The sequence below is a fragment of the Gopherus evgoodei genome, chromosome 1, assembly GCF_007399415.2.
Source record: "Gopherus evgoodei ecotype Sinaloan lineage chromosome 1, rGopEvg1_v1.p, whole genome shotgun sequence".
In the NCBI taxonomy this organism is placed as follows: domain Eukaryota; kingdom Metazoa; phylum Chordata; order Testudines; family Testudinidae; genus Gopherus; species Gopherus evgoodei.
The window spans coordinates 364,136,588-364,162,894 of NC_044322.1; the positions used below are offsets into that span (position 1 = coordinate 364,136,588).

At 67.7% G+C, this 26,307-nt stretch overlaps 2 protein-coding genes across 3 annotated transcripts in view; both read right to left on the reverse strand.

Annotated features, from left to right (window-relative positions):
* Positions 1 to 1,004: 1,004 nt before the first annotated feature.
* Positions 1,005 to 3,393, reverse strand: ATP6V1F (ATPase H+ transporting V1 subunit F). The gene is made up of 2 exons (XM_030582310.1): positions 3,186 to 3,393; positions 1,005 to 1,541 (listed from the first exon to the last, which is right to left on the reverse strand). Exons 1-2 carry the CDS (start codon positions 3,341 to 3,343, stop codon positions 1,340 to 1,342), a joined length of 360 nt encoding a protein of 119 aa, XP_030438170.1. The 5' UTR covers positions 3,344 to 3,393; the 3' UTR covers positions 1,005 to 1,339.
* A 3,886-nt stretch (positions 3,394 to 7,279) lies between these two features.
* Positions 7,280 to 26,307, reverse strand: part of FLNC (filamin C) — a 67,589-nt gene continuing 48,561 nt past the window's right edge. The window contains exons 27-48 of one of the 2 annotated variants that reach the window (XM_030582426.1): positions 25,165 to 25,321; positions 24,312 to 24,501; positions 23,509 to 23,532; positions 22,491 to 22,738; positions 21,693 to 21,791; positions 21,139 to 21,238; positions 20,076 to 20,216; positions 19,306 to 19,434; positions 18,183 to 18,356; positions 16,964 to 17,125; positions 16,556 to 16,759; positions 15,245 to 15,397; positions 14,700 to 14,822; positions 13,665 to 13,907; positions 12,719 to 12,988; positions 12,191 to 12,328; positions 11,510 to 11,625; positions 10,915 to 11,047; positions 10,429 to 10,605; positions 9,700 to 9,918; positions 9,161 to 9,370; positions 7,280 to 8,834 (exon numbers count right to left, since the gene is read on the reverse strand). In XM_030582426.1, coding sequence (XP_030438286.1) covers positions 8,647 to 8,834; positions 9,161 to 9,370; positions 9,700 to 9,918; positions 10,429 to 10,605; positions 10,915 to 11,047; positions 11,510 to 11,625; positions 12,191 to 12,328; positions 12,719 to 12,988; positions 13,665 to 13,907; positions 14,700 to 14,822; positions 15,245 to 15,397; positions 16,556 to 16,759; positions 16,964 to 17,125; positions 18,183 to 18,356; positions 19,306 to 19,434; positions 20,076 to 20,216; positions 21,139 to 21,238; positions 21,693 to 21,791; positions 22,491 to 22,738; positions 23,509 to 23,532; positions 24,312 to 24,501; positions 25,165 to 25,321 — 3,598 coding nt within the window. In that variant the 3' untranslated portion in view covers positions 7,280 to 8,646. The remainder of the gene's footprint in view (positions 8,835 to 9,160; positions 9,371 to 9,699; positions 9,919 to 10,428; positions 10,606 to 10,914; positions 11,048 to 11,509; positions 11,626 to 12,190; positions 12,329 to 12,718; positions 12,989 to 13,664; positions 13,908 to 14,699; positions 14,823 to 15,244; positions 15,398 to 16,555; positions 16,760 to 16,963; positions 17,126 to 18,182; positions 18,357 to 19,305; positions 19,435 to 20,075; positions 20,217 to 21,138; positions 21,239 to 21,692; positions 21,792 to 22,490; positions 22,739 to 23,508; positions 23,533 to 24,311; positions 24,502 to 25,164; positions 25,322 to 26,307) is intronic. The other variant, XM_030582505.1, reaches the window with a different exon arrangement.

Consider the following 26,307-nt stretch of genomic DNA (forward strand, 5'->3'; position numbering starts at 1 on the left):
TGCCCAGCATTGCAGCCAGCCGGGACACGGCCAAACTGAACGTGGGAGGCAGGAAGCAGCCAGCGCAGGGAGAGGAGCAGCCTGCAGCTTCCCTGGGCCCCATGGGGAAGGGAAGGAGACAGTAGCACCTATCTTCAGTCTCCTGCCCATGTTTAGGAGCAGCAGATTCACCAGCCATTGAGCTCCCCAGCCAGCGCCTGCCCCCATGGATTCAGGGCTGGCAGCCTGGACAGGCAGAGGGCACCACACACCAGTCAGTTACCGGCCCAGCCACCATGCCACAGCCTGGGGCTCTGGGGCCATGGCAGCCTCAGCAGGGGAGCCCCCTGTGCAGCAGGCACCAAGCGAGACTGCTGTCAGGTTGCTGCACGTCCCTCCGCTGGCCTAGGTCAGGGCCATGAGCCAGGCTGGCGTGAATCAGGGCCACGAGCCAGGCTGGCCTGAATCAGGGCCACCAGGCCTGGGGCTGGTCCCGAGGATGAAGAAGCTGCCGACTCCTCAGTCGCATGTGGGTGAGTCAAAGGCACTTCCCCTTTCAGGGTCACGGGACAGGCTCATAAGCAGCCCCCCCAGCCAGGGACAAGGCAGCACTTGCCTGGAGAGGAGCTTTGCTGGCAGCCCGGTGACGGCTGAGAGCTGGCAGCCTCCTCCCAGCTCCCGCCAAGGGCAGGTGCACACAGAGAAGGGGGCAGGTCTGACGGGGGGGGGGGGGGGGGGGGAAGTTAGTACTGCACACACACCCATCTCCAAGTGACCGGTGAGCTCCTAGAAGCAGGAAAGCGCCAGTGCAGAGCCAGGGAGCAGGGCTGGGACCGGCCCTGGCTGGCTGGGGGTGGCTGGAACAGTCCTGAACAGGCAGGGAGCCCAGCACAGGGCAGCTCCTCTGCCTGGCTCAGTTTTAACCCCCCGTCCTCCAGCTGTGCTCCCTTCCTGCTGGCTCTCTGCCCCAATGGGGGCTTTAGGGCACAGCACCTTGGGGGGGTGTCTGCACAGAGCACAGGAACCAGGGGGGCTTCTCTGCTTTAATGTAACAGCTCAACCATCACAGGAACATAGACGAGACGGAGCCGGCAGCACACGGAGGGCAGGGGGAGCCGAGGCCCTGGGAAACAAGAGGGGTGCGGCCAAGCAAAGGGCACGGGCCAGCTCTGGCACCCTCTTTGACCCCCCGCCGGGGAGCCAGGCTGGGCCTGGCCACAGTTCACTGGGGGGGGGGTAGAGGAGGGAGGCAGATGCTTTTCATCACCCAGAACTACTGCAGCAGCAGCCACTCCCCCGGGGACAGGTGGGCTGAGGAGGGAGGGAGCCGGGCGGCTGGGCAGTGCAGGCAGCGCGGCCCCTAGCGCAGGTCCTCGGCGGTGAACATGCCCCGGGCGCGGCGCAGGATGGAGTCCCTGGCGGCGTCATAGGGGTGCTCCTTGGAGGGGATCTCCAGCACGGCGGGCAGCGAGCGGGTGTGCCCGTCCAGCACGTGCCGGATCAGCTCCGCGATGAACTGGTTGATCAGGATGATGCCGATGTCCTCGCGGGCCAGGAAGCTCCTGCGGGGGAAGCAGGGATGGGTGGGGGGGCCTTCACGGGGGGGAACAGACACCCCCTGAGCCAGCACCTGCCCCCTCAATCCTCCCAGAGCCATCAACTGCCCCCTCCCAGCCAGCACCTCTACCCCCCCCACCCTCCCAGAGCCATCAACTGCCCCCCCCTCCCAGCCAGCACCTCTACCCCCCCCAATCCTCCCGGAGCCATCAACTGCCCCCCCTCCCAGCCAGCACCTCTACCCCCCCCATCCTCCCAGAGCCATCAACTGTCTCCCTCCCAGCCAGCACCTCTCCCCCCCCAATCCTCCCAGAGCCATCAACTGCCCCCCCCAGCCAGCACCTCCCCCCCCAATCCTCCCAGAGCCATCAACTGCCCCCCCCTCCCAGCCAGCACCTCTACCCCCCCCACCCTCCCAGAGCCATCAACTGCCCCCCCCTCCCAGCCAGCACCTCTACCCCCCCAATCCTCCCAGAGCCATCAACTGCCCCCCCCAGCCAGCACCTGCCCCCCCATCCTCCCAGAGCAATCAACTGCCCCCCCTCCCAGCCAGCACCTCTACCCCCCCCATCCTCCCAGAGCCATCAACTGTCTCCCTCCCAGCCAGCACCTCTCCCCCCCCAATCCTCCCAGAGCCATCAACTGCCCCCCCCAGCCAGCACCTCCCCCCCCAATCCTCCCGGAGCCGTCAACTGCCCCCTCCCAGCCAGCACCTCTACCCCCCCCCCAGAGCCATCAACTGCCCCCCCCTCCCAGCCAGCACCTCTACCCCCCCAATCCTCCCAGAGCCATCAACTGCCCCCCCCAGCCAGCACCTGCCCCCCCATCCTCCCAGAGCAATCAACTGCCCCCTCCCAGCCAGCACCTCTACCCCCCCCCACCCTCCCAGAGCCATCAACTGCCCCCCCCTCCCAGCCAGCACCTCTACCCCCCCAATCCTCCCAGAGCCATCAACTGCCCCCCCCAGCCAGCACCTGCCCCCCCATCCTCCCAGAGCAATCAACTGCCCCCTCCCAGCCAGCACCTCTACCCCCCCCACCCTCCCAGAGCCATCAACTGCCCCCCCCTCCCAGCCAGCACCTCTACCCCCCCCAATCCTCCCAGAGCCATCAACTGCCCCCCCCAGCCAGCACCACCCCCCATCCTCCCAGAGCCATCAACTGCCCCCCCCAGCCAGCACCTCCCCCCATCCTCCCAGAGCCATCAACTCCCCCCCCCGCCCCAACACCTGCTCCCTCCATTGGATAGGCAGAGTCGGACGCCTGGGTCCCCCGCAGCTCCAGGTTCAGCCCCCGCGCCCCGCTGGTCTCGCCCGGCCGCCGCCCCCCGCTGGTCTCGCCCGGCCGCCCCCCCCCGCGCCCCGGTGGTCTCGCCCGGCCGCCGCCCCCCGCTGGTCTCGCCCGGCCGCCCCCCCCCGCGCCCCGCTGGTCTCGCCCGGCGGCCCCCCCCGCGCCCCGCTGGTCTCGCCCGGCCCCCCCCCGCGCCCCGCTGGTTTCGCCCGGCGGCCCCCCCGCGCCCCGCTGGTCTCGCCCGGCGGCCCCCCCGCGCCCCGCTGGTCTCGCCCGGCCGCCCCCCCCCGGCGCCCCGCTGGTCTCGCCCGGCCGCCCCCCCCGGCGCCCCGCTGGTCTCGCCCGGCCCCCCCCGCGCACCGGAAGGTCTCCTCGATCTCGGTCAGGCTCGTGTCCTTCTCCACCACCAGGAAGTTGGGCTTGCGGTGCTTGTTGAGCTCGCCCACGCCGCCCAGCAGGAAGCCCGTCACCGTGTCCTCGTCCCCCAGCACCGCGATCAGCTTCCCCCGCCCGGCCATGGCGCTGCTCCGCCGCCGGCTGCCGGGCGCCGCTTAGACCCCCGGCGCATGCGCGGCCTGCCCCTGCAGCCCCCTCTGCGCGTGCGCGGCGGGCTCCCCGCCCCGCCATGCCGAGCATGCGCACCTCGCGCCGACCGCTCGGAGCCCGGCGGAGCGGTTCTGCGCATGCGCAGGGGTGCTGCTGGCTGTGACACCCCCCGCCCCGAGAGAACCCAGGAGCCCGGGCCCCCTTTCACCCCAGACCACGTGACGAAGCGGGACTTGTACTGCTCACGAAGCCTGTCCGTGCCTCAGTTTCCCTGGGCGCTGCGTTGTTCCCAGCGGGGGAGGGGCCGGGAGGGGTGCTGTGCGCTGGACATGCCCGCAGTGCCCCCGCCTGGCCGCAGGGACGGGTCTGGGCTGGGCTCGGACCCTGGCGCTCAGACCGGAGGCTGGGGCTCCCTGCGCCTGGCTGGGCTCTGGGCTGCCCTGAAGGCTCCTGGGCCGGCGCCAGCTGCCAACGAAACCCAGCGCGGCTGCCGGGCGAGGCGCATGGCTCCCGCGTGGGGACTCACTGTGCAGACCCAGCCTCAGGGCGCAGGGAGACCGACCGCGGCGATCAGCCTGAGCCAGCCTCCTTGGGGGTCTGCCCCACTGACGGGCTCCTCCCAGAGACTGAGCCAAAGCTGGGGACGGAGCACCGACCATGTGGGTCCACGACAGACCCCACTCCCCTTCCAGAGCCAGGGATAGGACCCAGGAGTCATAGAGTATCAGGGTTGGAAGGGACCTCAGGAGGTTCTAGTCCAGCCCATGCTCAAAGCAGGACCAACCCCAACTAAATCATCCCAGCCAGGGCTTTGTCAAGCCTGACCTTAAACACCTCTAAGGAAGGAGATTCCACCACCTCCCTAGGGAACCCGTTTCAGTGCTTCCCCACCCTCCTAGTGAAATAGTGTTTCCTAATATCCAACCTAGACCTCCCCCACTGCAGCTTGAGACCATTACTCCTTGTTCTGTCATCCGCTACCATTGAGAACAGTCTAGATCCATCCTCTTTAGAGCCCCCTTTCAGGTAGTTGAAAGCAGCTATCAAATCCCCCTCATTCTTCTCTTCTGCAGACTAAACAATCCCAGTTCCCTCAGCCTCTCCCCATCAGTCATGTGCTCCAGTCCCCTCATCATTTTCGTTGCACTTCGCTGGACTCTCTCCAATATGTCCACATTCCTCCTGTAGTGGGGCAACCAAAACTGGATGCAATACTCCAGATGTGGCCTCAGCAGAGCTGAATAGAGGGGAATGATCATGTCCCTCAATCTGCTGGCAATGCTCCTATTAATGTAGCCCAAAATGCCGTTAGCCTTCTTGGCAACAAGGGCACACTGCTGACTCAGATCCAGCTTCTCGTCCACTGTAACCCCTAGGTCCTTTTCTGCAGAACTGCTGCCTAGTCATTCAGTCCCTAGTCTGTAACAGTGCATGGGATTCTTCTGTCCTAAGTGCAGGACTCTGCACTTCTCCTTGGTGAACCTCATCAGGTTTCTTTTGGCCCAGTCCTCTAATTTGTCTAGGTCACTCTACATCCTATCCCTACCCTCCAGCGTATCTACCTCTCCCCCCAGCTTAGTGTCATCTACAACCTTGCTGAGGGTGCAATTCATCCCATCAGCCAGATCATTGATAAAGATGTTGAATAAAACCGGCCCCAGGACCGACCCGTGGGGCACTCTGATACCAGCTGCTAACTAGACTTGGAGTTATTGATCACCACCCGTTGAGCCTGACAATCTAGCCAGGTTTCTATCCACCTTGTAGTCCATTCATCCAGCCCATACTTGAACTTGCTGGCAAGATACTGTAGGAGACTGTGTCAAAAGCTTTGCTAAAGTCAAGATTTATCACCTCCACCACTTTCCCCATATCCACAGAGCCAGTTATCCCATCACAGAAGGCAGTCAGGTATGACTTGGTGAATCCAGGCTGACTGTTCCTGATCACCTTCCTCTCCTCTAAGTGCCTCAGAATTGATTCCTTGAGGACCTGCTCCATGATTTTGCCAGGGACTGAGGTGAGGCTAACTGGCCTGTACTTCCCGGGGTTCTCCTCCTCTGTTTTAAAGATGGGCACTATATTTGCCAATGCTGGCAAACAGCCTGGGAGTCCTGGCTCCCAAGCCCCCTGCTCTAACCACTAGACATCACTCCCCTCCCAGACCTGGGGCTAGAACCCAGGAGTTCTGGCTCCCAGCACCCTGCTCTAACTCCTCCCCTCCCCAAGCTCAGATAGTGCCAGGCCCACGTGTGCCATGGTGCATGAGGTGTTGATGCTCAGCCACCCAGGGGGACATTTGCAGAGCCTCCTTTGTTCAGTGCCAAGCCAGGCCTGGTTCTGGGCCCCATGGCATCATTCTGTTCTGGGCGCCCTGGCTGGCAAACCCCCAGGGAGAGCGCTGCCCAGGAGCCTGGCGCACCCGCAATGCCCAGGGTGGCAGCAACACCTGGCAGCATGTGGAGCAGGAGGCCTGACCCTGGCAGACGGGGAGAGATGCAGTGATGCCATCTGTGATGCACTAGGAATGTTCTTAATGTTTTCTCTGAATACTGTGTTGGTGCCTCAGTGTCCCCATGGCAGTTCTTAAGTATCTGGCAGAGCAAGGGGCCAGTGCACCTAAATGCCTGACACTCTGTCTCCTAGCAACTGCTGGCCTGGGCCCCTCCCCTGCAAAGGTGCCAGCTGAAGGTGTTGGAGACAAAGAGATCAGGTGACCTCCTGGCCCAGGAAAGGAACTTGGCAGACAGGAGGGGCTGGAGGAGTTGTTAGTCTGGAGCTGGCTGAGGGCAGGTGTAGGGGTCTGGCTCACTGCCCCCGAGAATGGACCCGGCTGAGGGGTCTGGTTCGCTGTATCTACAAGCTCTGTTTTAGACCCTGTTCCTGTCACGAATAAACCTCTGTGTTACTGGCTGGCTGAGAGTCACGTCTGACTGCAAAGTGGGGGTGCAGAACCCTGTGGCTTCCCCAGGACCCCGCTGGGGCGGACTCGCTGTGGGAAGCGCACGGAGGGGCAGAGGATGCTGAATGCTCCAAGGAGAGACCCAGGAGGTGAAGCCATGTGAGCTTCTTGCCCTGAACAAGTCTGCTCCAAGGGAGAGGAGGCTCCCCAAAGTCCCGCCTGGCTTTGTGGGGAGCAGTTCCAGAGCATCGCCCGGGGACCCCGTGACACCATCATGCTACAGAGGCACCTGTCTGGCTCTTCTCTCCCCTCACCAGCTGGGCCACACTGTACCGAACGGTGCCAGCCATGGGGCAACCAGCCTGGCTGCTCCCCAGCTCTGGCTCCATAGGGTGGGGGACCCAGCTAATCCAGAGTAGCCCAGCCCGTTATTTGGGCTCTGGGTAGCCTGGTCCTGTGTTTAGGGCCCACAGCCAGGCCCCACATTAGGGGCACCATGGGGGTTGGCTGCTGGCCCCTCTAGGGGGATCCATCCCCAGCCAGCCCCACAAGCAGGGCACCACTTTTTGGCCCTGGCCTGCACCCGCTGCACCCACTGTTTGTGCCACAGGCTCTCGGCCTTCCATCTCTACCCGGGATCCCCTGGCAAGGCCCAGCTGGCTGCCCCATCCTTGGGGGGCGCAGTGCAGCTGGGGCAGTGGGTGGCCAGGCCAGCCCCACTCACGGAGAATCGAGGGGGGGATGGCAGGGAAGGGAGGGGATGCACCAGCCGGGGGCTAATGTTACACAGGAGGAGGCCTGCCCCTCAGCTCAGTAGGTGCCAGAGCACTGGGGGGCCCTGCTGGGTGGGTAAGACTTGGCACAGGATCGGGAATACCTGGCACTGGGGAGCAACGGCCCCAGACCACAGAGGCAGCCCTGGTGCTGGAGAGTGGGTGGGATGGGGGCCTTTCCCGTCGCCCCATCACAGCCCCACGGCGCAGGACACACACACAGCAGCATGGGGCACCGTAGCAAGTCACTTTATTTCCCTGACAGGGTGGGCGGCCCCGGTGCTCGGCAGAGAAGGAGCAGGAGTGCCAGGGGCTCCCCTCGCACCGCACATCTGGGCCGGGCACCTGGGGGGGGCTGGGGGTGTTTTTTTCAAAAAGCATCAGGAGTCAGACACTGAGCAGCTCAGGGAGGCAGGGGGCAGCGCCAGAGGCCAAGGAGGGGCAAAGGGCACAGCGGGCATTGGCCAAGGGCAGGAGATGAGCAGACACCTACCAGGCCCCCAGCACCTTGGGAGCTCCCCCCTTCCCTAGGGCTTGGCGCTCTGGGCTGTGTGCGTGGGGCCAGTGGGCTCCGGCCCGGGGGGTGGCGGGCATCACCGCCCACTTGGTTTTCCCCTCCCTGGCACCGGCTCCACAGCCTGCTGCCCTGGGCTCACCGAGCGGCCCTCAGACCCTTCCTGCGGCCTAGCTCATCTCAGCACCTGTGGGGCAGGGGCCCCTCAATCTCCCCCCAGGGCCCCAGACCTGGGCTGGTATGTCTTGCGGGGGCATCCCCCCGCCCACCCCTCCCTTGGGCCTCAGGGCTGGGCTGCTCGCTCAGAGTGGAGAGAGAGGCCCTGCGGTGCACGTCGACCCCCTCCCCCACGGCAGCAGCTCGCCCCTCGTCCGCATATAACCGGGGCCCCAATCTGGGAAAGCGGCTTCCTGCCCCTGCCACGTCCCCCCCCTTTTAAGCTCAAACCTAGCCCGTCTCCAACCTCATTTGCCCTCTGTCATGCCCTTCGCTCTGGGCCATGTCCTCTGCCAGTCTGTGCCCAGCCATCCCTCCACCCATCTACATCCCTAGCCCTGCCCTCTGCCCCATATGGGCCCGGTCTGCACCCCTGCCATGCCCTCCACCCCTTTTGCACCCATGCCAAGCCCTCCTGCCCACCTATGCCCAGTCTGCACCCTGGCCATGCCCTCTGTCCCATATGTGCCCGGTCTGCACCCTGGCCGTGCCCTCTGCCCCTCCAGCGAGGCTAGTACTGGAGGAAAGCGAGAGAGGAAGTGATGAAAAACTACTATAAAAAGTTCCTCTCTTCCTTTTGTGCAGCCCAGTGCCCGCATCACGGTCCCACAGAAGAGCATTGTGGGTAGCTGGTGGGCGCCCTTGCAGAGGAGCATTGTGGGTAGCAGGCGGGCGCCATTTGGCAAGAACAGTCCTTGGTGCAGGGCAGGACAGTGGAGTCCGTGGCTGTTGGCTCTTCACCTGCGGGCGGGACGGAGTTGGGGGGGCACCGGCCTGGGGGGCGGAAGCGTGTGTGTGTGAGGAGGGGAAGGGGGTGGGCGCCTTGCCGTGCCCGGGGGAGGCGCCGCAGCTCTGGGTGCTGGCTCCTGGCTAGGGCACGGTAACCTGGTAGGGGCTGCCTGGCACGCCCTCGTCGCCCCATTTGAGGATGAGGACGTAGTCCCCCTTCTCCTTGACGGTGTAGGTGACGTTGTAGACCCGGTTCCCCACGTGCTTGACGTACACCTCCTCGCAGGGCGTCTTGGGGCCGTGCACGCCCACCATCAGCATGTTGGTGCCTGCGGGGGGCAGACAGCGCGGCGGGGGTGAGGAGGAGACAGCGTCCCGGGGGGGGGCCCAGCACCCGAAACCTCATGGAAACTGGGCAGCCAGTGCTCCCCCCATACGCCCACCCCCCGGCTCTTGGGGGCTCACGCTGACCCCCAGCAGTGCTGAAGGAGACCTGGTTGCTGAGTTACCTCCTGCACCCCATGTTAGCGCCCGTCCCCCAGCCATGTGACCCACCAATCCCGCCCCCTGCTGGACAGGCTCTTCCCCTCCCCATTAAGCCCCACCCCTCCCCACCAGGCCCACCCCTTGTGGCCAGGCCCCGCCCCTCCCATACCCGCCTTGCTGCAGTCCACGGTAAAGTTGTTCTTCTGGCCCACGAAGGCCTTGGTGAGCCCGGGCCCCCGGGCCACCACCTTGCTGGCGTCGGAGGAGAACTTTGGCATGGAGCTGAAGCTGCTGCCCACGGAGGATGAGGACTTGGTGACCGTCTCCACCAGGACGGTGGAGGTCTCATGGAGGCTGTGGCCGCCGGAGAGACGTGGCCCTGGAGAGGGGCAGGGGGACATGTAACCAACCACCCCCACACACATGGTGACCCCCTTCTGGCCCATAGCCTCTAGCCAGCCAGCCCCTGCTGCCTGTGCCCCACACCTGCCTCTCATGAGAGGCCGGGGAGGGCTGCCTCCAGCCTGACCAGGATCCTCCTCTGCCCCCCAGCCACTGGCATGGCTGGGACCCTGTCCCCGCACCATACTTGGCCAGGCTCCGCCCCCCTCCTCATGCATAGCCAGGCTCCGCCCCCTCCCCATGCATAGCCAGGCTCCGCCCCCCTCCCCATGCATGGCCAGGTTCCATCCCCCCCCATGGCTGTACCTGTGACCTTGGCTTTGAAGGGGCTGCCCACGATGTGCTGGGGGCCACCATACTTGATGGATATGAGGTAGCTGCCGGGCGCCATGGGCGTGTAGGTGACCCTGTGGCCCTCAGGGCACTCCTGGCAGTCCAGCTTCACCTTGGAGGGGCCGTCGATAGTTACAGCCAGAGCGCCCGAGCCGGCGTTCACCGTGTTGACGAAGAACTCCGAGGACACGCCTGGGAAGGGACGGGGGTTAGGGGGCAGGGCCTGCCGGACCTAGCCCCTGGGCGCCAGGAGCAGGGATCCTCTGCACCAGGGGGGCAGGGGGCTGCAGCGCCAGAGGCTAAGCAGAGCTGGGGACATTGAGGGCCATGGGATCACAGGTGACCACAAGAGGGAGATGCCAACCTCTGAGGGTTACACCTCTGGGTGTCAGGAGAGAGATGGGCAAAGCCCGCCAAGTGCCCCCGCATTGGTGGGGGGCAGCCCAGAGCAGAGCGTCCCCTTCCCCGACCCAACTCACAGCCCACTGGATTTCCTTGGTGGGCTCCCATCCAAGTGCTGGCGCTGCCTGGCTCGGGCACCAGCTCCGGTGCCTGGATCCCCTCCCACGTCCGAGGACATGGCATGGTAGCTCCTCTCCAGCGGCGCCAGGATGGGCACAAGGGCACCAGGCAGTGCCAAGCCCCTGCCGCCCCACGGAGAGCAGCCGGGCGTGGGCTTGGGAGGGGGCTGGGCACCCCTACCTGTGATGCCACCCTCCAGGCCCGGGCCGTACGCGGAGACGAGGCCTGGGTCCCCAGCCTGGCTCTGCTCCCCCACGCGGATCTTGAAGGGGCTGCCCGGGATATGGCGCCCGTTGAACTTGACATCGATGGAGTGCACGCCGTTCTCGCGTGGGATGAACCGGATGGTGGATTTATCTGTGGGGACAGCAGGGCTTAGAGAGCTCGGCCTGGCCCCTCCCCGGCGCCTGCCCAGCCCACACGAGGCTTAGGGGCCCTGAGGAACGCACCCGGCCGGCACAGGCTGCCAAGGCTGCTTGCTCTGACTCTGACGGTGCCACCCTCAGGCCAGTTATGGCTCTGCGTCTTCTGAGTTTCCAGGCCCCCATGTGGCAAAATCACTCCCCGCCCGGAGCTTGGGTGCAATCACCCATGTGGCCAGCCCCGGGCACCTCCTCCTGCCCATGGCCTGACCCGCGCCCCTGGTCTGAGGCTGGGTGCCCTCACCGCTGTCCAGCTCCGAGATGTAGCACTCCTCCACCATGCCCGAGGGCGTGTGCACCTTGGCGTCGATCACGCCCCGCGCCCCGTTGAGCTGCACCGCGAAGGACGCTGGCTGGTTGACCTTTAACCCCGTCTCCTGCGATGGCAAAGGGGGGTGAAGCCAAGGCCTGGGCGGCACTGGGAGCAGCAGGGGCCGGTTCCCGGGAGGAGGTCGGTGGAGCCTTGGGTTAACCCAGGTTGGGACCATCACCCCCCAGCACGGAGGGGGCAGGGGGAGACCCGCAGCAGTGGGCACGTCAAAGCCCTGCACTCTGCTAAATCCGCCCCTCCCAGACCAGAGGGGCACATGGTCGTGGTTCTGGGGTCTTCCTAGGCTGCCGGGACCACAGCCCCACTGCAATCACCCCAGCTGTGGGTCAGGATTGAGGGGCACCGGCAGAGCTGGGAGGGGGATTCCAAGGCTGGGCTAGCAGGGGATTGCGGGTTAAGGTTGAGGGACGCTGGTGGGATTGTGGTTTGCGTCCCTCTGGTGCCAGCACCGCGTGCGCTGGCCCCGGCACCGAACACCCTCCCCCCTGCCAGGCCGGCTGCGTGGTACCTGGAGGCTGGTCACCGTCAGCCTGCGGGCATCGTCGGAGAGCGAGGCCACCGGCACCACGAAGGGGCTGTCAGGGACGTGCTCCTCGTTGAACTTGATGGACACCTCGTAGTCCCCTGGGGAGCAGAGCCAGTGGCACGGGTCAGGCTCTGGCCTGGCAGCCCGGGGCACCGGCACAGCTCCAAAGGGCAGGCTGCCGAGCTGTGCTGGATGCCATGGGCCCAAGGCTGGCACCATGACGGGAGCAGGGATTGGGGGCTGGCTCCAGGGGCACCGAGTCCCTGCAGCTCCCAGGCCTGAAGCCCCCGCCCTGAGGGACCCGCAGAGCTGGCCAGGCCAGGTTCAAGGGGCCCCGCAGGCAGAGGGGGACTGGGGGTAGAAAGGGGCAACCTGATCTGTTGGGGGAAGGCTCCTTTGCCCCTGAAAGCTGCCAGGAGATTGGGGCTGTGGGGACGTGCAGGGTCCTCCATGGCCGTGAGGGGATGCTTGGGAACGATGTGGAGGGGATGGAGCCCACCGATTGGCTGCCTTCGCACCGCCGGCCCTGACCCCCAGCCGCCCCACAATGGGATACGAGGGGCCCAACCCATGGGCGGCACTGGCCCAGGCTACGGAGGACAGCGAGGCAGACGGGGGGCTGGCGGGGCAGCGAGGAGCCGGGGCCTGGCCTCGCACACCCACCTGGCTCCTGCACGATGTAGGAGACACCGCAGGAGCCGTCCTTGCGGTCCTCGAAGGCGATCTCGGCCTTGCTGGGCCCCTCGATGGCGATGGAGAGGCCCCCGGCGCCTGCCTCCCGTGTCCAGATGCTGAACTCGGCTGGGGGCAGAACGTGCTGTCAGAGGCGGGCTTGGACCCTGAGTGCCCCACACTCCGGCACCCCAGCCACCCCCCGGTTCCCCAGCTGTCCCCAATGCCCCACCCCGAGCCACCTCCAAATGCCCCAGCTGCTCCCTATCCTTGAGCCACCCCCCCCCAACACCCCAGCCATCCCCAAGCACCACAGCTGGCACCTTCCCTGAGCCACCACCAAATGCCCGAGCTGCCCCCACTCCCTGAGCCACCCCCCCAACGCCCCAGTCACCCCCAAATGCCCGAGCCCCCCATCCCAATCCCCAAGCCTCCAATCTCTCCCCCCTGTCCCCCAATGCCCCATGTTTCCCTCCAGCCATGTGGGCTCTGGTGCCCACTCAGCGTAGGCCCCACTACCTGGCACTCCAGCGACGGCCCTCTCCAGGCCGGTGCCCCCAGCCCGCACCTTGTGGGCGCCCCCCTCGCCCATGGGCCCCACGGTGAACTGGAAGGGGCTTCCCGGCACATGCTGCCCGCGGTACTTGACGTGGACAGTGTGGGCACCCATCTCCTGGGGCACGAAGCGCACGCTGTAGGCGCTGTCCTCGCCCTCGATGATCTCCGCGTCGGCCGTCTGCCCCGACGGGCTGGTCACCTGGGCCGTCATAGTCGGGGCGCCCGCCTCGCCTGGGCAACAAGAGACAGGGGGGCCGTCAGCCAATCTCAGCCCTGCGGCGCTCCCCCTGCCACCAGCACTGCCATGCAGCCACCTCTGGGGTGAGGCACTGCCTGCCTGACACCCCCACACTACGCCACGGGATGGAGCCACAGCCCTGACCGCTCTCCCCGCCACGCTTGGGGGGTGCCCCCTCCCCCAGGCAGTTTGGGACAGGAAGGGAAGGAGGGTCCTGTGCTGAACGGGCACAGAGTGGGCATGGAGTTGCCTGCCCTGGGATCTGGGCAGGGTACCAGGGCTAACACCCCCATGAGGCAAAGACCCAGCAGGTGCCAATGGCCAGAGATGGGGCCAGCAGCACAGTGTCCCCTGGTGCCACCCTGGGGCATTGGGGCCAGCACTGATTGTGAGGGGAGGGCATCCCCTCGTGGGTCGCACGCCTGGGCACGTTTGTGCGAGACACATGTGCAAACTCAATGTGCCTGTGAGACGCCGCACACGGCCCCATTCGCACCACCTGCCACGCCAGAGCGAGGGACGAGCTCCAGCTGCCCTGTGCATGACGGGGCGCAGGCTCCTCCCCCCGTGCCTCCAAGGGCAGGACACCCCCCCCCAGCCAGGCTGCTGCCCATGGACAAAGCACACACATGTCCATCCCCTCACTTTCCCCCCGTGCCAGGCACACACCCTCCGGGGCGCGGGCGATGCTGCCGAAGGAGCCGAGGCTCTCGCGGCCCAGGAAGTCGCCGAAGACGTTGTGGAAGGGGGCCCCGCCGACCTGCGTGGACTCCTCCACCCGCACCTCCCGCGTGGTCTCGCCGCCCCGCGTCTTGCTGATCTCGGTCCGCTCGGTCCGCGTGTAGGTGTGGCTGCTGCGCGTGAAGGTGCGCGTGAGCCGCTCCTGCGCCGACACCATCTGGAACCAGTTTCCTGCACAGCACGGGGGGGTGGAAATCAGAGACGGGGCCCCCTGCCCCCAGCTCCCCATGGGCCCGGCCCACCACCTGCCCCCGCAGTGCCTGCTCCTCCCCAGAGCCAGCCGCATCCCACTGCCGGGGAAGGGCCCTCCCTGCCCCCGTGGTGCCTGCTCCTCCCCAGAGCCAGCCGCATCCCACTGCCGGGGAAGGGACCTCCCCGCCCCCGCGGTGCCTGCTCCTCCCCAGAGCCAGCAGCATCCCACTGCCGGGGAAGGGCCCTCCCCGCCCCCGTGGTGCCTGCTCCTCCCCAGAGCCAGCCGCATCCCACTGCCGGGGAAGGGCCCTCCCTGCCCCCGCTGTGCCTGCTCCTCCCCAGCGCCAGCAGCATCCCACTGCCGGGGAAGGGCCCTCCCCACCCCCGTGGTGCCTGCTCCTCCCCAGAGCCAGCAGCATCCCACTGCCGGGGAAGGGCCCTCCCCGCCCCCGTGGTGCCTGCTCCTCCCCAGAGCCAGCCGCATCCCACTGCCGGGGAAGGGACCTCCCTGCCCCCGTGGTGCCTGCTCCTCCCCAGAGCCAGCAGCATCCCACTGCCGGGGAAGGGCCCTTCCCGTCCTTTTCACCCCCTAGCCCTGAGCCCCCCGAGGGCTGCAAATGGCTCCCAGTCCTGGCTCCCCATCCACAGGGCTCAGCCTTCCTGCTGGGGGCCTGGTTGGGCAGGCAGCCCCCGCCATGTGTTCAGTCCTGCCCAGCAGCATGGGGCTGGGCGTGTCCCCCAGGCTGGGAGCAGAGCCCCCCCTGGCTGTACCTGGGATCTTGAGGTTGAGGTCGCAGGTGCTGCCGATGCTGGCGATGGAGGGCGCCTGGCGCCGGCGGGTGATGCTCTCCTTCATGCGCCCCTCGCCCGTCACCTTCACGGTGAAGGGGCTCCCTGCACATGGACACGCCAGTCAGCCGCGCCCCCTGCCCCACCCCTGGCTCCCCACCCCACCCCATGGCGCCTCGGGGGAGAATGACACAACGCAGCCCCCTGCACTTCCAAACAACTTCCCCTTGGGGCTTGGTGCCAGCACCCCCTGGGCTAAGGGGAAACCGAGGCACCAACGCTTCTCCCTTAATGACCAGGAGCCACCTGGGCTGCTTCTCTGCCTTCAGCAGCACAGCTGGGGATAGGACTCAGGAGTCCTGACTCCCAGCCCCCGGATCTAACCACTAGGCACCACTCCTCTCCCAGAGCTGGGGAGAGAACCCAGGAGAGAACCCCCCCACTGAGACACATTGCCCTTGGCAGGCTGCCGTCCCCGGGGGCCAGTCTCTGCCAGCCCGGCTGCGCCCTGGCCATGCCCCCGGCACCTGGCACGTGCTTGTCGGCGAACTTGATGTTGATGATGTAGTTCCCGGGCTCGGTGGGGCAGTAGGTCACCTTGCAGGTGCCGTCCTCCACGTCCTCGCAGTTAATGTCCACCTTGCTGGGCCCCTCGATGGACAGACCCAGCCCGCCGTAGCCTGGGGGCGAATGAGTGTGAGCGTCGTGGGCACCGCACCAGCCGGAGCCCCCCAACCAGGCACACTGCCCGCCAGCACGGCGCCTGGGACACCCCCAGTGCCAGCCGGAGCCCCCCACCGGGCACGCTGCCCGCCAGCAAGGCGCCTGGGACACCCCCAGCACCAGCCAGAGCCCCCCACCAGGCACGCTGCCCGCCAGCACGGCGCCTGGGACCCCCCCAGCACCAGCCGGAGCCCCCCACCGGGCACGCTGCCCGCCAGCACGGCACCTGGGACACCCACAGCGCCAGCCGGAGCCCCCCACCGGGCACGCTGCCCGCCAGCACGGCGCCTGGAACCCCCACAGCGCCAGCCAGAGCCCCCCACCGTGCATGCTGCTCGCCAGCACAGAGCCTGGAACCCCCGCAGTGCCAGCCAGAGCCCCCCACCGGGCACACTGCTCGCCAGCACAGAGCCTGGAACCCCCCCAGTGCCAGCCGGAGCCCCCCACCGGGCACGCTGCTCGCCAGCACAGAGCCTGGAACCCCCCCAGTGCCAGCCAGAGCCCCCAACCGGGCACGCTGCTCGCCAGCACAGCACCTGGAACCCCCCCAGTGCCAGCCAGAACCCCTAACCGGGCACGCTGCTCGCCAGCACAGAGCCTGGAACCCCCCCAGTGCCAGCCGGAGCCCCCCACCGGGCACGCTGCTCACCAGCACAGAGCCTGGAACCCCCCCAGTGCCAGCCGGAGACTCCCCAGTGGGCACACTGCCCACCAGCACTGCTCCTGGGACCCCCCCAGTGCCTGTCGGAGCCCCCCCAGTGGGCACCCTGCTCACCAGCACAGCGTCTGGGACCCCACGGTGGCAGATCCACACCCCTCTCTGGTTAGGACAGTGGTTCTCAAACTTTCGTATTGGGGATCCCTTTAATGTAGCAAGTCTCTGAGTGTGACCCCCCCCTTATACATTACAAACACTTTTCAATATATTGAACACCATTCTAAAGGCTAGAGGCAAAGCGGGGATTGGGGTGGAGGCTGACGGCTCACGACCCCCATATAATAACCTCGCGACCCCCTCAGGGGTCCCGACCCCCAGTTTGAGACCCCCTGGGTTAGGACGTCCCCCCGAGCCCAGGAGCCCCCCGGCCACCCCCGGCTTCGTGCATGAGCCTCACCTGCGGTGCGGGTGTCCACGATGAACTCAGACACCTCGAAGGTGCGCCCCTCCACCAGCCCCTGGCCCCACACCTTCACTTTGCTGGCGTCGCCGATCTCCGACTGCCCCACCAGGATCTTGAAGGGGCTGTTGGAGACGTGCTTCCCGCTCTTCCGCACGCTCACCACGTGCTCTCCCACCTCCTTGGGGGTGAACGAGATGCCTGGGGGAGACGGGTAGGTCAGTGCCCTCGGCGATGGGAACTGCCAGCAAGCCCGGTACCCCTCCCTCGCCACCCAGAGTCGCGGGCCCAGCCGGCCCGGTGCCTCTCCCCTCCCGCCACCCAGAGTCGCGGGCCCAGCCGGCCCGGTGCCCCCCCCTGCCACCCAGAGCCACGGGCCCAGCCGGCCCTGCCCCGGTGCTGTACCGATGTGCCGGTTGGGCAGTCTCTTGAGCAGGCAGGGCTCCTCGTGGCCGGAGGGCGCCCGGATGGAGGCCGTCAGCAGGCTCAGGTCGCTCTCGCTGATCTTCAGCGACACGTCGGTGGAGGTGCCCACGTTGAGCTGGGACGTCCGCATGGAGTCGTCCCCTGTGGGTGGGGTGGGGGGCTGTTACTGGGGGGCACGGCCAGGGGAAGAGATGGGGGGGCACAGCTTGGCCATGAGGAGGGGCCCATTGCAGGGGGCAGAGGCCGGGCAGGGGCATGTGGTGGTCCTGGGGGCTGTGTGGGGTCCCTCAGAGTGGCGGGGGTCCCGGGGGCAGGCTGGGGGCAGGTGGGGGTTTGTCAGGATGATGGGAGCCCCAGGAGCTGGCTGGGGGCAGGTGGGGGTCGGTCAGGGTGGCAGGGGCCCTGGGGCTGGTTGGGGGCAGGTGGGGGTCCGTCGAGGTGGCAGGGGCTCCGCGGGCTGCCTGGGGGCAGGTGAGGATCCGTCAGGGTGGCGAGGGGTCCGGGGACAGGCTGGGGCTCCGGAGGCTGCCTGGGGGCAGGTGAGGGTCCGTCGGGGTGATGGAGGTTTTGGGAGCTGCAAGGGGGCAGGTGGGGGCCCAGCGGAGTGGCGGGGGTCCTGGGTGCAGGGGGGAGAGAGCTGGGAGGTCTGGCAGGGTGGCGGGAGCTGGCTGGGGGCAGTGGGAGGAGAGCTGGGGGGTCCGGCAGGGTGGCGGGAGCTGGCTGGGGGCAGTGGGAGGAGAGCTGGGGGGTCCGGCAGGGTGGCGGAAGCTGGCTGGGAGCAGTGGGAGGAGAGCTGGGGGGTCCGGCAGGGTGGCGGGAGCTGGCTGGGGGCAGTGGGAGGAGAGCTGGGGGGTCCGGCAGGGTGGCGGGAGCTGGCTGGGGGCAGTGGGAGAAGAGCTGGGGGGTCCGGCAGGGTGGCGGGAGCTGGCTGGGGCAGGGGAGGGAGAGCTGGGGGGTCCGGCAGGGTGGCGGGAGCTGGCTGGGGGCAGGGGGGGAGAGCTGGGGGGTCCGGCAGGGTGGCGGGAGCTGGCTGGGGGCAGTGGGAGAAGAGCTGGGGGGTCCGGCAGGGTGGCAGGAGCTGGCTGGGGGCAGTGGGAGAAGAGCTGGGGGGTCCGGCAGGGTGGCAGGAGCTGGCTGGGGGCAGTGGGAGAAGAGCTGGGGGGTCCGGCAGGGTGGCGGGAGCTGGCTGGGGGCTCACCAGTGATCTTGGCGGTGAAGGGGCTCCCCGGGACGTGCTGGTCGTCGAAGCGGACGATGACGCTGTAGTCGCCGGGCGCGGTGGGCAGGTAGGACACGGTGCAGGTCCCGTCCTTGTTGTCTTTGCAGGTGATCTCGGCCTTGGACGGGCCCTCGACGGCCAGCGACAGCCCCCCTGGGGAGCCGGCCGTCAGGGGTGACGTGAGCACGGCCCCCCGCGTTCCCCCCCAGCCTGCCCTGCCGCCCACCTTCCCCGCCCGTCTCCCCCAGCCCCCCACCAGCCTTCCCCTGCCTGCCCCCTCCCTTCCCCCGACCAGTCCCCCAGCCCCCCACCAACCTTCCCCTGCCTGCCCCCTCCCAGTCCCCGAACCCCCAACCAACCTTCCCCTGCCTGCCCCCTCCCTTCCCCCGACCAGTCCCCCAGCCCCCCACCAGCCTTCCCCTGCCTGCCCCCTCCCTTCCCCCTCCCAGTCCCCAAACCCCCCACCAACCTTCCCCTGCCTGCCCCCTCCCTTCCCCCTCCCAGTCCCCGAACCCCCCACCAACCGTCCCCTGCCTGCCCCCTTCCTTCTCCCAGACCAGTCCCCCAGCCCCCCACCAACCTTCCCCTGCCTGCCCCCTCCCTTCCCCCTCCCAGTCCCCCAGCCCCCCACCAACCTTCCCCTGCCTGCCCCCTCCCTTCCCCCAACCAGTCCCCCAGCCCCCCACCAACCTTCCCCTGCCTGCCCCCTCCCAGTCCCCCAGCCCCCCACCAACCTTCCCCTGCCTGCCCCCTCCCTTCCCCCGACCAGTCCCCCAACCCCCCACCAACCTTCCCCTGCCTGCCCCCTCCCAGTCCCCCAGCCCCCCACCAACCTTCCCCTGCCTGCCCCCTCCCTTCCCCCGACCAGTCCCCCTGCCCCCCACCAACCTTCCCCTGCCTGCCCCCTCCCTTCCCCCGACCAGTCCCCCAGCCCCCCACCAACCTTCCCCTGCCTGCCCCCTCCCTTCCCCCGACCAGTCCCCCAGTCCCCCACCAACCATCCCCTGCCTGCCCCCTCCCCTCCCCTGACCAGTCCCCCAGCCCCCCACCAACCTTCCCCTGCCTGCCCCCTCCCTTCCCCCCCAGACCCCCACCCCCGTACCTTCGCCGGCGCCCTTGGTGACGATGGTGAAGGTGGCCGGCCTGTTGACCATGCCGTGGCTCAGGCCGGGCCCGTAGGCGCTGACGTGGCGGGTGTGGATGGCGTCCACGTAGAACTGCAGGGGGCTCCCTGGGGAGGGGCAGGCAGGGGCACCGTGACTGGGGGCCGGTGGGGTGTGTGGGGAGGTCCTGGGGGGCAGGGAGGAGGCTGGGGGCTTGCAGGGGGGTCCTGGGGTCTTGGCCCCAGGGGCTGGGCCAGGCCCGGCAGGAGAGGCCGGCGCTGAGCCCTGGGGACCCCAGACTGGCCGGCTCCAGGGGGGCGGGGGTCGCTTGGCCTCACACCAGGCCTGGGCTCTCAGCCCCATCGGGGGCCGGCTCCTGCGAACTGGGCTGGTGCTGGGGGGGGTGGCTCCAGGGAGGGGGCAGAGCTTGGGAGTGGGGCCTGGGCCCCCCTCTGGCCACATCAGGCAGGGGAGGAAGGGGCCATGGGGAACATGGCACCAGGGGGGATCATCTGGGGGCTGGGAAGGGCCCCAGAGATCATCTGGGGGCTGACGGGGGCCCCAGGGCTCTCTGGGCCCTTCTCCCCATGGGACCCCCTGCCCCTGGCACACAGGGCAAGGCCCTGTTGGGAGCAGCCCGTCCCGGCCACAAGGGGCAGGGCTGGGGGCAGGGCGCTCCCATCACCTCCATTGGGACCTGTTCCCCCACCCCCCAGGAGCCGTGGCCGGGCGGGTCCCAGGGCCCCCAGCTGGGGGGGCCGGCGCTCACCGGGGATGTGGTTGCCGTCGTATTTGATGTCCATCTCGTGCAGCCCCTTTTCCACCGGTGCAAACCGCACGGTCACCGTCCCGTCCTTGTTATCCGTGATGCTGGGCCGGGCCGTCTTCCCCGAGGGCATGCGCACCTCGCCTGGGGGGTGGGGGTGGCACCGTCAACAGGCACCTTCCGCCTGCCCGGGCACTGCCCCAGGCCTCCCACCCCCTGCTCCGCCCCCCGAGCTCTCCCACCCCTACCCGCTCTGCCCCCCGAGCTCTCCCACCCCCACCTGCTCCGCACCCGAGCTCCCCCACCCCTACCTGCTCCATCCCCCGAGCTCTCCCCTAGCCACTACCCCCCCAGACCCTCCACCCCACTCCCTCCCTCCAGCCCCCCAACCTCTCCCATCCCTACATGCTCCGCACCCAAGCTCTACCACCCCTACCTGCTCCACCCCCCCCGAGCTCTCCCACCCCTACCCGCTCCACCCCCCCGAGCTCTCCCCCTGCTACTATCCCCCTGGACCCTCCACCCCCCCCTCTCCCTCCAGCCCCCCAAGCTCTACCACCCCTACCTGCTCCATCCCCCGAGCTCTCCCCCTGCTACTATCCCCCTGGACCCTCCACCCTACCCTCTCCCTCCATCCCCCCGAGCTCTCCCCCTGCTACTACCCCCCGGATTCTCCCACCCCTACCCCCTCCCTCCAGCCCCCCATAGCTCTCCCACCTCAACACCTGCTCCACCCCAAGCTCTCCCATCCCTACCCGCTTCACCCCTGCTCCTACCCCCTGAACTCTCCACTCCTACCATCACCCACCAACCCCACCAAGCTCTCCCACCCCTCACTCTACCCCCCCACACGCCCCAGCTTTCAGCTCTCACCCCACCCCCTCCCTTCAACCCTCTTGAGCTCTCACCCCCAACCCCCCCAACTCCTCTCCCTCCCACCCACTCCACCCCCCTGATCTCTCCCCACACAGTGCCGTCCCGCCCTGCCCAGTGTGGAACTGGGATGGAGGCCGCATGCTGCCCAGCCCTGGCTGGTGCCCTGGTGCCAGGCTCCCCCCACCCGTACCGGTGATCTCCCCTTTCTGCACGGTGAGGGGGATGACGAGGTTGAAGGGCCGCAGCATGGAGTCCAAGCTCTCGGCGGGCACGACGGGCTGGTCCGTGGCCTGGCAGGGTGGAGGGAGGGGGCAGAGAGAGAGAGAGAGAGCATTGGCATGGGAGGCAGGGTGCCCGAGGCGGAGCAGGAAAGGAGCAGAGAGCGACAGGCCCAGGGCCCCGCACGGGCCCATGGGAGACAGAGCTGCAAGAGAAGGGGGGCATGAGGGCGCAGGTACCCCAGCTGGGTGGAGCTCATTGTGTGGGGGGAATCACTGCACCCAGAGCTTTGGGGGGGGGCCCTCATCCCACGGCCCCTAAACCCCAAGTGTGAGACAAGCATTGGCGCCAGCTCTGCACGGACATGGTGCACTGGGCACCCAGGGGATCTGCCCGTGGGCAGATGCACGGGCACCTACGAGGGAGGGGCTGGCGTGTGCCCTGCTGAGGGCGAGGGCAGAGAAGGGGGAGAGGCAGCAGGACAGGGCAGAGAGAGGCAGCAGGGCCGAGAGGAGCTCCTGGTACCCAGCGTGCCGGGGAGCCGCCAGCCTGGTGCGGAGAGAAGGGCTGGTGCAACTGGAGCGTGTCGCACGGCTCCTCGATGTGGGGGATGGTCTCGCACGCCTGGCAGGAGGCAAGGAATAGGTTAATGTGGGTGGCCATGTCGGCTCCACAGCTCGTAGCCACGCTGCTGGGGGGTGCCCCACAGGATCCCACAGCCCAGGCGCAGGGGTCGCTCGCCCGGCACTGAAATGCAGCCACCTCTGGGGTGGGACGCGGCAGCTGGCTAACAGCCCTGCAGCAACAGCGTCCAGTGAGGAAGGGTCCCCGCAGCTAAGGCAGGGCTCTGCTGCAGCGCCCCGGCCGGGGTCCTGGAACACCCAGGGTCCCTCCATGCTGAATGATGGCAGCTCGGGCAGCACAGCGCCCCCTAGTGTCACCCTGCGGCCCTGCAAAGGGCGTACACCCCATCCCGAGCCCCCTGTCCCTGCAGCACAGCGCCCCTAGTGCCACCTGCGGCCCTGCAAAGGGCGTACACCCCCCGCTGAGCCTCCTGTCCCTGCAGCACAGCGCCCCCTAGTGCCACCTGCGGCCCTGCAAAGGGCGTACACCCCATCCCGAGCCCCCTGGGCTGCAGCACAGCGCCCCCTAGTGTCACCCTGTGGCACTGACAAGGGGTGTACACCCCCCGCTGAGCCCCCTCTCCCTGCAGCACAGTGCCCCCTAGTGCCGCACTGGGGCCAGCGCTGATCCCGATGGTCCCAGCAGGACTCCCAGCCCCCGGGTTTCCCCGTAGGTCTCCCCACCCGCAGCCAGACCCACCAGCACGTGGAAGGGGCTGTTGGGGATGAGCTCGCCCCCGAAGCGGATGGTGATGACGTATTTGCCCGGCTTGGGCGCCGTGTAGTAGATATCGAAGGTGCCGTCATGGTTCTCCACCACGTCCACATCTAGCTCGGCTCCGTCCGGCGTGGACACCTTGCACGTCACCTTGCCCTTGCCCGCTGCCTTGGCGTCCACCGTGATCACCGTCTCCTCCCCAATCTGGATGGTGGGGCCCAAGCAGGCGCCTGTGGGGCAGAGGGGTATGGTCAGCGAGGGGGGACAGGTGCCAGGGCTGTGCCCACAGGCAGGGATGGCACCAGCCCTGCCAAAACCAACCCCACCTGCCCAGTCCAAGGGAGCTGAGCCTGTCTGGGGTTCAAGTCCCACCCCAGGCAGCCAACGCCCTAGAAGTCGGCTCAAACCAGCCCGCAGAGGCCCAGGCATCCAGCCGCATTGCCCTGCTTAGCCTGCTGTGACGAAGTGGGACTGTTCTTAATGTTTCCTCTGAATACTGTGTGTGTGCCTCAGTTTCCCCTATGCCTTTCTTAAGTCTCCAGCTTGCATAAACTGCCGATGCTCTTGTCTCCTGGCAACAAATGGCCGGGGCCCTTCCCCCTGCAAGGGGGTGGCTAAAGGTGAACAAAGATCAAGTGACCTCCTGGCCCAGGAGAGACAAAGGCCAGAAAGGAGGGGCTGGAGGGGGTTTCAGTTTGGGTTGGCTGGGAAGAGACAGGGAACCCCAAGTCTGGGGTCTTAGCTCCTCGCCCCCCAGAGGGACCCGGCTGAGGGGTCCTGATTGCACCTACAAGCCCTGCTTGGGACTGTGTCCTGTTGTCTAAGAAACCTCCTGCTCTACTGGCTGGCTGAGAGTGACGGGGAGTCGCAGGAAGAGGGGGTGCAGGGCCCTGACTCCCCCACACTCCCTGACACCCGGCTGTGCAGGAATGGGGGGGGGGTCGGTCCGGGGTCACCCCCACAGCTCCCAATGGCCAGAGCCGCCCACAGCAGGACTCACCCAATCCATGGCCCCCAATGGACACTGCAAAGAGAGAGAGGGAAAACCTGTGAGAACATGGCCGGACAGGCCCGGGGACAGGGGCGGGGGCTGAGGGTCGGGAGTAAGGGGCAGAGGCCGTGGGTGGGGGGACGGGACTGGAGGTCGTGTGAGGCAGGAGGGGGGCCGGAAGCCACATGGGGGCGCCAGAGGCCATGGAGGCCGCATGGAGCGGAGGCCATGTAGGGCGGTGGCTGGAGGCCACGGGGGCTGGAGGCCATGTAGGGCAGGGGTCGGAGGCCACATGGGACGGGGATGCTGGAGGCCACGTGGGGCAGAGTCTGGGAGCCTGGGGGGGGTAGGAGGCTGCTTGGTGTGGAGTCCGGAGGCTGCATGGGGCAGGGGCTGGAGTGCACGTGGGGCAGGGGCCAGGGACCATGTGTAGTGGAGTCTGGGGGCGCGGTGGCCAGAGGGCACGTGGGGCAGAGTCCGGGGGCCGTGGGGACGGAGGCCAGAGGGCGCGTGGGGCGGAGTCCAGGGACTGTGGGGGTGGAGGCTAGAGGAAACGTGGGGCAGAGGCCAGAGGGCACATGGGGCAGGGGCCAGGGGCTGCTTTGGGGGGGCTGGAGGGCGTGTGGGGCAGGGGCCGGGGACCACATGTGGTGGTGTCTGGGGGCGCAGAGGCCAGAGGGCGCATGGGGCAGAGTCCAGGGGCTGCTGGGGTGGAGGCCAGAGGGCGCGGGGGGTGGAGTCCGGGGGCTGCGGGGGCGGAGGCCAGGGGGTGCGTGGGGCAGAGGCCAGGCGCCGCGTGGGGCAGGACTCACCTGTGACCAGGCACTTGCTGGCGTCGCCGCTGGGCTGTGCCAGGGTGCGGAAGGGCGAGAAGGGGATCTCGTCGCCCCCATACTTGATGGTGATGGTGTAGCGCCCCGTCAGGTCGGGCACGTAGGACACCGTGTAGGTGCCGTCCCCGTTGTCCCGGATGTTGGCTTTCTTGGGCTTGCCCTCGGGATCCTGCCCGGGCACAGACGGGTCACAGCCACTCAGCTCCCCAGCCCAGGGCAGTGGGCAGAGCCTGGCCTGGGCATCCCCTTCCACCCCCAAGGGGGCTAGTGCTCAGGGACGTTCCCCCATCACTGCCATGGGCCCCCCAGCCCGGTACCCCCCCATCACCCAGCCCGGTACCCCTCATCAGAGCCATGGGCTCCCCAAGCCGGTACCCCCCCATCAGAGCCATGGGCTCCCCAGCCCAGTACCCCCCAATCACAACCATGGACCTCCAGCCTGGTACCCCTCATCAGAGCCCTGGGCTCCCCAGCCCGGTACCCCCCAATCACAACCATGGACCCCCAGCCCGGTACCCCCCATCAGAGCCATGGGCCCCCCAAGCCGGTACCCCCCCATCAGAGCCATGGGCTCCCCAGCCCAGTACCCCCCAATCACAACCATGGACCTCCAGCCTGGTACCCCTCATCAGAGCCCTGGGCTCCCCAGCCCGGTACCCCGAATCACAACCATGGACCCCCAGCCCGGTACCCCCCATCAGAGCCATGGGCCCCCCAGCCCAGCATCCTCCCCATCAGAGCCATGGGCCCCGCAGCCCGGTACCCCCACACCAGAGCCCTGGGCCGCCCAGCCCCCACTTGCAGATCACCCCAGAGCCATGCCAGCACTCACCAGGATCTGCACGGTGAGTAGCCCCTCGCCGGCGTCCCGCGCGTCAATGGTGAACTCCACAGGCAGGCTGGCAGGGATGCCCGCAGCACTGAGGCCTGGCCCGCTGGCCCGCACCTTGCTGGCATCGTGAGCCGGCAGCGCCTTGATCTTAAATGGGCTGGAAGTGGACAGGCCGGAGTCAGAGCTGGGCCAGGCCAGCACCGATCGGAGGGGGAACCCGCCCCCCAAGCCCGGACCCATTCCATGCACTGGCACTTGGTGGCCCTGCCCGAGCCCCAGGGGCATGGGCAGGATCCTGGCCCTGCTGCCGTGCTGGTACCAGGAGCCCACCGGGCTGGGCCTCTGGGTCTGGAGGGGTCCCTCACCCCCCTACACTGGCCTGCCCAGGGAGGTGCCAGGGCCCCAAGGCCCTGGGGGGCTGGTTCTAGCAGCCCAGCTGGCAGCCCTAAGCCGGGGCAACGTCCCAGCCCAAGCTGGAGGCTGCTGCTACTGGGGCGGGCGAGGGCCACGTGTACATGGAGCCTTCAGCGGGTGTCAGGCCAGGACTGGCCAGGGCACGGCTGTCTCATATGTCTGCCTCTGGGAGCACTCAGCAGGAGGGGCGGGTTGAGGGACAGGCGCAACTCAGGGCTGTCCAGAGGATTCGGGGGCCTGGGGTCTTTGGCGGCAGGTCCCGGGGCAGAAGGGTCCCCTACCGCGGGTCTTCAGAGCACTTTGGTGGCAGGTCCCGGGGGAGAAGGACCGCCCCTCCGCCGAATTGCCACCGAAGACTCAGAGCAGAAGCAGCTCTGGGGCCCCGTGCCCCGTGAGAGTTTTCTGGGGGCCCCGGAGCGAGTGAAGGACCCCCAGGGCCCCTGAAAAACTCTCATGGGGGCCCCTGCGGGGCCCGGGGCAAATTGTCTCACTTGCCCCCCCCCCCGGGCAGCCCTGGTGCAACTGGGCTGGGGATCTGCATGGCAGGGCTGTTTGTGTGACTAAGTGAGAATGTTCTTATGTTTGTGCTGAAGACTGTGCCTCAGTTTCCCCATGTGTTACTGAAGTGTCTAGGTGGTAGGACAAGTGTGTGTGATCGGTGCAGAGACCCCTAGAGGGCAGGTGTGATGCCAACTGGCTGCCTGGCCACAGAGAATGGCCGATACTCTG